Source organism: Lasioglossum baleicum, unplaced genomic scaffold (genome assembly GCF_051020765.1).
Source record: "Lasioglossum baleicum unplaced genomic scaffold, iyLasBale1 scaffold1773, whole genome shotgun sequence".
Classification (NCBI taxonomy): domain Eukaryota; kingdom Metazoa; phylum Arthropoda; class Insecta; order Hymenoptera; family Halictidae; genus Lasioglossum; species Lasioglossum baleicum.
In genome coordinates this window covers 21,009-32,221 of record NW_027470832.1, presented here as the reverse complement: position 1 = coordinate 32,221, position 11,213 = coordinate 21,009, and the positions used below count along the sequence as shown (strand labels likewise).

General features: G+C 24.9%; 1 protein-coding gene across 1 annotated transcript; it reads right to left on the bottom strand.

Moving 5' to 3' along the window:
* Positions 1-7,319: 7,319 nt before the first annotated feature.
* LOC143220966 (thiamine transporter 1-like) lies at positions 7,320-10,348 on the bottom strand. The gene is given in 7 exon segments (XM_076446514.1): positions 7,320-7,487; positions 8,282-8,420; positions 8,496-8,688; positions 8,937-9,087; positions 9,090-9,346; positions 9,665-10,049; positions 10,226-10,348. Coding segments are annotated over 7 exon segments (1,416 nt in total).
* Between the last annotated feature and the right edge of the window lie 865 nt (positions 10,349-11,213).

Sequence of the window (11,213 nt, the reverse complement as noted above, 5' to 3'; positions counted from 1 at the left end):
GTTTATAATTCTTTGTATACTTAAGAACTAGTAACATATAATTTATATCGTATTGGAAATTCCATTTCCATTCGATTCATTGGAAAACGTAATGCTTCGTTGTAATCAGTCAATACCGTATATGCATATGTCAAATAACATTTATTATTTACACATGTTAAAACCAATCATCGAGCCGATTTCTTATCTTTTTTTTTTTTTTTAAGTGAAAACGCCATTATATTACTGTTTTCTCGGTAAGCGAATAAGTTCGTTGCGAAACGATTCAACCTCGAATTTAATTTCGGCTTTTTATTTCGGTGAAAATTTCACCAATCTTGTTACGTAAACAAAGTCATTCGTAAAATCCATCTCCTTTAACCAGAATATTTAAAATTCGTGCAGCCGCTATGATATCCATTATACTCCGTCAATTGTAAATATTTAATAGTACAAGTTAGATCTATAATACTTGCTATTTATTGTTTGTTTACGTACAAAATGAAAAAATACAGAAGATTGAATCTCACAAAATTGTCAAGTTGAGAATTGACCATTCTATCAAAAATAAAATTTAATCATAAATAATTATAATTTCATTAAAAAAAAATAGAATTAACCTTCATCTATAAAGCATATTTATGACGATAAAATGACTAGCTGAATTGATTGGTGCATTAAAAAATATATGATTTCATTTAAAAAATCAAAGTTGACTTTTGTATAACCTATACACAGTTTACCTCTTATCTGAAATATTCTTTCAATTTAGCGAATCGTTTGCAATTCGTATCTCTAAGATTAAAGTTGAATACCACGTAATTTTTTGGTTTATTACTTTAAATAATGAAGATAGTGTAAAACCTATATAGAAGTAAAACTATAGAAATACACCGTAAGTGGTTTTATGTCAAATGTAATTATGGTGGAAGATTCCGTGAAAACCCCTAGACTGTGGACACGGTTTAACAACGTTCAATAAATTATGAAACGTAGTCTTCTTCCGATATTCCTGCAATCTTGTCATTCTTGTTGATTTGTAGGTTCCAAATGAAATTTCCTGCCCAGCTAATTGCCTATAAATTACACCGTTTATCTCTGAAACAAACAATAGACATTATCTTCATGTAATTACTGTTCAATAAGATCCTAGTTTCCGTGTGGTTTCCTCCCTGTCTAAATTTGTTTTTTCCTGGCAATTACGCCGATTTTTATTGTGATAGATATTATGATTACTTATATCGTATAAGAATCGAAAGACTGGTGTATTCGAGAACTTCGTGCAGCGCATAACTTCATGGTAGACATTAAACACATCATATAACATACAACTTCATGGCTTGATTGAAAACAAATGTACATCACATGTATGTACGTAATAATAAGCCACCCATAACCAGTCGTATTAAATAAGCCACGATGAAAGATTTTGAAAGAGTTTTATATTAATAAAAAAATAATATTTCAATGTAATGTGATAAATAAAATTAATCAAGGTAATATAAAATTACTAATTTCAAAAATTTTTTAAATTTTTTAAAAGTAATAGTTCGATATTGATAATCAAAGTAAATAAAATTTAATCGAAATTGCACAAATATTTTGACACCAATAAAGTGCGATGGTAGCTTTTTATTACAATTTTATTACATTTTTAATCGAACACATGTTCGCAGAAAAAAGATAACTTAATCACTCTCTTTTTCCTTTTTCTCGTGTTTAATCATGTTTAATCAACGTGCAATATTTGTAACACAAAATATTAAACTTAATAGAACGATATAAAGTATCTTTTTCTGTGAATAGAAACTGATAAAATTATACGAAATTATCAGATTTTATTCGCAACTATCGAATTACGAACAAAAACTAATTTTTGAATAACATTTCAGATATCGAGTTAACATCTTTCTGAACATCTCTATCGATCAATTACGATGTTTTGTCTACGTCATACACGAAGAAAAGTGTTTTACAAGGACCTTATTCTTCTATGTTAAGACACATAATAATAATCGGATGTGTCATCGTGTGTACGACATTCACTTATTCCAAATCGGTAAAGACCAACAAGATCAAAACCAACCAGCTGAAAAAAATACAGGTTAGCTTCCCTTAAGGTTTTCAATAGTGAAAAATAGAACGAACGAACATGATCAAAATTACGTATTACATCATTCGTTCTTTCGTTTCAGCGTCATGAAGACTTCGTTAAAACGACAGATCTCCCAAATGTGGATTCACTGGTTGCAGAAGTACCAACCTTTAGCGATAAAACCTCATTGAAGATGTTGGAGGATATCACTGCCAAGGTTTGGAGAACCTTACCTGTGATCAGCATACCTCAAAGTTGGGTACTTGCATATTGTATGAAACACACTGAGATTTCTGAAAATGTCGAAAAAGCGAGTATGCAATGTCAATATGATGGAACAGATTGGGGTTGCACGTTTATCGAATTGGTAAAAAACGCATAATACAAGTATCATAGTTCTCATCTAACAAAGTTACATACTAGGTACTTTGCGATTTTACGTTTGCTATAGGGAAAGAAAAAATTTTCTGTGCTCAAGGATACAGAGTTACTTTTCTTTTTATTTTTGTTTGCTATAATTGTTAAAAACGTTAAATTTGTAAAATTATTTTAATTTCCATTAATGCACGTAATTAATGCAGTATCGTTATAGATAATAAAATAGAAAAATCAGAAATATGATTAGTAAAAGGGATATAGTAGAAGAACAGTTCTATTTATGTTTTATTGAAATATATTTTTGAGTATTTACAATTTTAAATATATATTTTTATTTGAAATGATCTTTTTCCATAAATAAAACTTGTACTTTTAGAAAGAAATTATTAATTTTAAAACATCTTATTTATAACGAAAGATATTGCAAACTACTGTAACAAATGTTAAATCAGTTCTCACGGCATAAGAAGATTTTGAAAATGTTTTATTTTAAGATACTAAACCGTTGCAAAATCTTCTTGTCACTCATGTATTCTTATAGTTAACATTTCTGATTCGTGATTGATGAAAATGCAAATTTTGAAACATAAAAACGAAACGTTTGCCAGAGGTAAATTCAAACAAAAGGCAAGGTGTAACTTATACGCTTTTGTTGGCGCTCAATGTTTTGTCATACTAAAGCTGCAAACAATATTTCAAGCTATCTGAATTTCGATTCTTTGCCAAAAGATAACAAAACATTGGAAATTTATTTTTGTTTATGTTAACTATGCTTAAAATATAGATGTCTCTATTAAATTAGTAAATTAAACTGCTTATTTTAAACTTACATCGGAATGTGAATTTATATTTTCATATAACACGACGAAAACTAGGAAAAGTTCGACAGTACTGACTATCATACAATACCGACAAAATTATACTTTTGTTCGTTATTTTTTGATTTTATGTACCACTATGTGAGTATGTTATAGGAAAGTTATTTTTCAACATTCATATTTTGTTTTCTAGATAAATAACTGGTTAAATTTTTTTTTTGTAGGTATCTCTAATGTATTGAGAATAATAAAACACCCTAATTTTACAATTTTTTATATACATTGAATTAGATCATGATCCAAGACGTATACCGAACTAGTGCTGTATATATTAATTCCAACCAAATTTTTTTCAATCAGTAAGTAAAATCAATTAAAAACTCGAAATAAATTAGGGGATAAATCTTTTGGCTTTCTCGCAAAAAATTTTTCAAAATGGAAAATGAGTGCAGCCTTAAAATTGCTTCTTGAAAACTGCTTCTTAGCGAATGCACAGGTCAAGAAAGTATGAACATTTTATTTTTAATGCAAATAAAAATAATAAATTTCGAATTTTGTAATTCGATATTCGATAATTAATCGATTAAATCTTGAAAATCGACGACGACTTACTTTTTTCGAATTTAAATCCCACCAATTCTATCTCAAAATCTAACGACAAAATTTATGAGTGTCGGTACTATCGAATTTTTCCCTATAATATCATTTTTAATTGTAAGTTAATCAATAAGTATCTTACGAAATTATAATTTATAATCAGGGTGGAGGAGAAAACGATTTTAATATGGGAAAAATCGTGTCATTTTTTAATGACCTTTCTAATCGCGGATTAAAATCAAAATTACTTCGTGCAGCTGAAATTTGTGCCAAACTCTGGCAAAGATATAAAGAAGTTCAAGATAGAAGATTAACTCGTATGCGATTAAACGTAAATGTGAGTCAGTCCAATAAGTTTGTCAGTAATCAATAAGTTTCTTAATGTTTCCTTTTTTCCGCGAAGATAAAGAGCAGAGAAAAAAGATTTTCGAAGAAGAATGACAATTTACAACGTTTAAGAATGGCAAAAAAGGATCTTAAGAAGGCGAAGGAAAAAAAACGCGACAAAGAAATAAAGAAAAAGAGACGTGCAGTGAAAAAAATGAAAGCCATTGAACAGGGATTGATAAATAAAATTACAGAACTTGAAACTAAAAGTATAAAAGTATAATATACACAAGTAATTTTACAATGGTTGTAACAAATAACACGAATTAAAAATTCTCGTCTACTGTAAATAATTATATTTTTGATATTTTTATTTATTTACTAACCGATTTATTTCACATTGTGCTTTTCCAGAGTAATAAAAATTTAACTTATGTTTTCATTATATTAATGTACTGTCTACTTTTATATCGTGTAATAATTAGAAAATATATAACAGAAAAAGAAAATCAAAATACTCATTTCACAATTAGAAGCATTAAACAAATTTCATATTCAAAATCTTATATATACATAATTATGTAAATAATCGTTCTTTTAGAATCCTTAAACCCGGAAGAAGAAACCGAGCTTAACCGATTGCATTTAACAATGCCGAAGACACAGCAGATCAATTTAGAAGAATATTCTCTGGCAGATGGTCGAGCAGAATTATCCAGTCTTCAAAAAATAGGATTCTGCTTGGTGCAAGAAACTGCAAAAGCTTGTGAACCTGTTGTTCTCGATGCAATTCAAAAATTAATGTAATGCAGCTTTATATTATAATATCATTTAATAAACTTTGAATCGTACATCTATCACGCAAACGAATATATATTTAACAAAATTTTCATATCAAACGAAGTTTGTTTGTATTTTTAATTAATATTAAATACATATAAAAATAATTTTTATACGTCTAATAAACAAAATAAACTATATGTATATTTATTCTATGAATTGAAGAGTATTATTACATCAATGTTATAAAATTCTTAATTTTTGGATAATTATATATTTTATGTTCAAATAAAACACTCATTGAGAGTTCTAAATTATACTACGTCTATGAAATGTATACACGTGTATATTATAGTGGAAACCTTAAAATTAGAAAATCCTAGGTTTTACCAGTAAATTCTAGTATTTATTTGCTTAACAAACATACTCCCAATCAACCGAAGCAAACTTTTACCAACTGTTGTTGGCAAATCCCAGCATTTATAAAAAAGGTTTAGTAAAAGACTAAAATGGAAGTGTTTACAAGCTAGATTCCTACATTTGCCGTTTCATTATAGTAAATACTAGATTTTACCAGTAAAACCTAGGGCTTATCAATCTTCAGAGTCTTACAGCAATATATATATGTAAATATACATATTATGTATATGTAAGTATAATATATGTATATATACAATTTTTGCTTTGAATGAATTTATTCGAATACTGACGACAAATTCGACTATATCGACTAAATTTTGACAAAAAGCAATATCTTTTATATATTATGCATATTTATAATCGTATGGTTTCTGTGCAAATTTTTAACACAAAAATATTTATATAATGTTAATAATAATACTAAGTATAGTAATTCTCTATATTCATAGTAAGTCAATCTTTAATGTGTTAAATAATCTTTCAAATATCGTTTGAATAAGTTATTACAGTTTTTTGTGTAATATTGATATAGAAATGCCATTGATGTTATCGATATGCGATAGTCGTATTTCGGAGATATCGAATACAGCTATGACACAAGGCATTAACACAAATACATATTATGATAAATTAAATTCAAATATATTTGAATTATATCCTGTACTAATTTCGTCAAATTGGGTACGAATAATATACATTTAGAGATTGATAGAAAAGAATAAGATATATTAAAATACACATAATTTTATTAATTGGAACATTTATATATATAAACAGATCTAAAAATAAATATGAAAAATCGTATATACATATTCTTTTATTTTATATACATATCAATATATAAATACTAATTAACCACTTTTCTGTAGATATTACAAATTTGCTTAAAAGACACGTTGTTATTGGATAAATTACATATGCACTTAAACGATTGTAATAATTATCCTTGTATGTTTTCAAAAGTAATCGAACACGAGTCAATGAAATCTGTTGTATCTATAATACGAAATGATACAATGGATGATACGGTTAACCAGGAATTCAAACAAAGCATACAAGATTGTTCAGCTTGGTGGAAATTATTCAAACATTTCGACAAGAATGCAAACCCTCGTCGCGAGTTAGGACGATGTCTATTCCAAACGTTCTCATTTGTAAGTCTTTTAAACAATACTTTAAATAATAAACAAATAACTTTTTGAATAATAAAAAAAAAATAAATAATTTGAATAATTAGATACAAAGAATTTATATTCTAAAGAATTATTTTATATTTTTAGAAATGTAAAGAATCCGTACTTGATAAAATAAGATTACTTTTAATTGCTAAACATGGAAAATAAATATACTGCCTAAATTACAAATTTCTTATAAAATCATTATTTATTAACAAATAAAATTTTAATATCTTTCTTAAGTACATGTAACTATATAAATATAATTTTAAAATATTAATTTTACAGGAATCATTGATATTTATATTTTCTACATTTTGTACAAAGTCATATAATTTATAAATATTTATGAATCTTCTATAGTATAAGTTAATTTAATATCAACTTTTTTATAATACATTACTTTATGTTAGAACATAATTTGTAGTTACATCATAATTTTCATTTATTTTTACATAAAAAACCACTAAAGTATAATACTGCATTTTATATTTTTTATCGAGACAAATACATATGTATTTATAATAGATAATACTTTACTAAAAAATTTATGAAAATTCATCCATTTAATTACTAAAATAAAGTAATAAAAAAATATTTAGATTATATGGCAATTTTTTAAAAAATTTTTATAAAAATTTGTCTATTTAATAATCTTTTCTTTAATTATTATATATCTAAATATTAATATTACACTTCCAAAATAAATAAATTTTTATTAATTCAATTCCTAAAAATCACAGAACTTTTCTAAAGCTTAGTATTTTTGGTAGCTGTTTCATCTTCAGTACTTCTGTTATCATCCTTTGCCCATATTTTAAATCCTATGTCTTTCCTACAATGCTGTATGATATTTAAGCTGCCTACTATCATATAAAGTATGGATATGGCAATAAAATAACCACCGTAAACAAAATACTAGAAAAAAGTAGTGTAAGATTTTTCAGTGTTACAAGTAGAAATCTAATTGGCTAATAGACCACATAAAAAGGAATATAAAACCTTTAATAAATATATATCTAGAATATTAGCTATTATTATGTAATAATTTCTCTTATTTTAACATATATATTAGATTTTACGTTTCTCATATATTAAACATATTCATGTTATATAAGTTTTAATAAACTGAAGTTTTGCATAATTTAAACATAATTAAAAGTAAAAAATCAACTAACTATATCTGTAGTTACTACAATAAAAAACTATACTGAATAAAAATACAAGTGATTTTGTATAAGTATTATACTTGAAATACATTAGATTGTCATGTTAACACCTTTTATTATATGTATAAGTACTTAAAAAATCTCTACCTTTCAATAATTTTATGTTACAAAGGTTAGAAATATATTATTTTAAAATTATTAGATCATACATTATTAGTATTGTACATAATGCTTATGAAAGTTAATAGTATTATTATAAATCAGTTAGATCTTTCTAATAAACAAAATTTGACTACAAAATTATTATAATTATATTTTTATAATGAAATTAATAATAATTTAATTATTGTATTTTATAATAAAAAAAGAAATATTGTATAAATACAATTAATAAAGTAAATAATATAAAATTTTAATATAAATTATTCTTTAATTAATATTTATTAATTATTTCTTCTATTCATTTTTATGAGTCTGCATAGCTACTAAAGTTTGTATATTTATAAAACATATCTTTAATATACATCTAAAGAACAAGCTTACCTGAGATCTCAGATCTAATTGTAAATTCCCATTCACTACTATAGCTGTTAATACACTTTGCAATAATAGTGCAAAAAAGGTGTTTATACCAAATATTAAACCATAACTATCTTCTGATATACATTTTGCAACTTCAAAGCTATAAATTGTACATAAAACATTAAAATGTAACCTATTATTCTATTTTAATATATAATTAAATCTAAAATTGAACCTTGCAACAGTAACCATTGTATGATAAATGATTCCAAATATTATGTATGCTGCATATAATAACCAAATATTATAACTATATGAAGATATCACTAACAAAATCCCTTCCACAAAAGACATAAATGATACTATTACATCTCCAATCAAAAACCAATTAAATGGTACTTTTCCAATGCAGAAAACAGTTACTGTACCTATTAATGGAAATACAATTATTATAATTCAATTTATCAAATTGAAATTCAAAATCATATAATATAAAATATTTAAATGAAAAAAAATCTGTTTACTTCCAATTAGTGAATCCTATTTATTAAAGCTAAAATATCATATTTTATCATAAATATTAATTTATTATACTATAATACTATATTATATTATATACTATATATACTATATTAGTTAAGATATATGAATTACGTCGTAAAAAATAATTTTTTACCTATAATCGTATACAAAGAGTCTACAGCTCCATTATAAATTTTATCTCCAGGTAATACTGCAGTTTTCCACAGTAATTGAATATAACTAATAACTTGTAAATATCCACAAGTTGAAAAGGACCACCATATTGACCATTTTACAACATGTGATTATTTGAATATGCTTCTAAAAAATCATTCCATAATAAAAGATAAACTTCTTTAACTTTATGCACCAATGAAACATTTGTATTAGGAGAAGAACACTCATTTTGTTGTTCAGGTATATGCAATATTTGATTAAAATTTTTTTGTTGCAATACAGTTACTGCATTCTGTGTTAAAGAAACACAATTACTTTTTCTATGAAAATAGATAGATCGATCAACTGAAGGTAAAAAGAATGACCATATTGTTGCAAATGTAATAGCTGAAAAATAAAAATTATTTCATGTAGTAAATTATAACTTTAACAATTACTTTTCAATAACTATAATTTACATAATTTTAAATAAAATAAATGACTTAAGTAAAATTTAAACATAATTAATTGAATTTTTTGCAACTTGTCTTTTTTTCAAATTTAATAATTTAATTTAAAAGCTTGAAAAAATAAAGAAATTCTTGCAATTTAACAACATTCACATTATTACTGAAAAAATTTAATATACATCATCTTTATCATCAATATAAAAATTGTAATATCTATTTTATACAGATACTTAAACAAATACACACAATTAATTACCTGCTACTGTAATATAATTTAATTGATGATAATTTAATATATCAAAAGACACTGTTAATTGGGCAATAATACCAGACATACAACGACCAAATAAACATGCTGCTTTTGTATGACTGGTTACTTCTTGATAGTGTTTTCTATCAACTTTAGCATAGATATATGTATAATATGCAACCTCTGTAGAAAGAAATAAGCCATAAAGACATTCTACAATTTGCATAATCCAAATATCTTTTCCAAGTGCTAGTAAAAGAAAAGTAGTAGCTCCAGAAAAACCACATAAAATAATTATAGGTTTATATTGTACAAAATCTGTTATTAAAAATACAATAACTAATGATGCAAAATTGGAATATGTGCTAATAGGAAATATTTCTTGATTTACCTGAAAAGTAATAATAATCTTATGAAATCTGATATTACAAATATGTTTCATAATGATCTTTTTATAATGGAATAGAATTCTAACAATATATATAAAATTTAATATATTATCAAATTAAATAAATTTATGCATTAATTTCTATAATTGCATGTAATTATTATATATAGTATATTTACTTGAATATCTGTAAAATTTTTCCATGGCCCTAATAAGTAATCAGTTACAAAAGATTCTGAAGGTCTAAACTCTTTAAAACAACCAAATACACACAAAATACATGAAATTATTAACCACTTCATGCTAATAGTATTTTCCTTTCCTGCTTTGTTATAAGTTTATTTCTTAGATTTTATTGTGTAATATTCTTTCAACATCTTTTTTTGTCACATGTCATACTTATCACTTTCAGACTATTAAAAAAATATATGTATTATCAGTTTACAAGGTAAAACAATATTGTATTAAATATTTTGTTGCTAAAATTTTATGCAACATTCGTACATGTGGAATTATTTGCCTATGATATTAATTTTATTAATGTTATTTATTATTATTTGCAATTTTCCAATAATATTATATTATAACTAATAAGATTTAAAAATTTTGATTCTTCTTAAAATTAAAAAAATTTATTGTCTGTACTGAACATTAATTGTAACCCTATTTATATATTATAATCTTAAATGATATTATTACATTAAAACCGAACTTTGCACTCACGCTTATACAATACTATCAATCTCGACGTACTGTGATACACTGCTCTGAATTTTAAGATCGAACTCGGTGGATGACAGATGAGGGCGCAACGATCTTATCATATAATAAGAAGTTAAAGGAAGGAAAATTTCATCGAATTAAGGTGGCGTATATGCAATAAAATAGATCCTAATTAAATGCTATCTATCATAATTTTTCATATTATTATACACGACCTATGGCATTATCGAAGATACAACAAATAAATTCATAAGCAGTTACATGAATTGAAATATACGACATACAATGCGTAAAATTAGACAATATACACAAACTGATTTGTGAATAAATGCGATCAAAATGTATACATTTTAAACTAACACTTATTTGAAATTATATTTAAAATGTTATTTTGAACGTTTTATTATCGCTTTTAGCAAACAAGTTAAAAATTATTATTGTCAT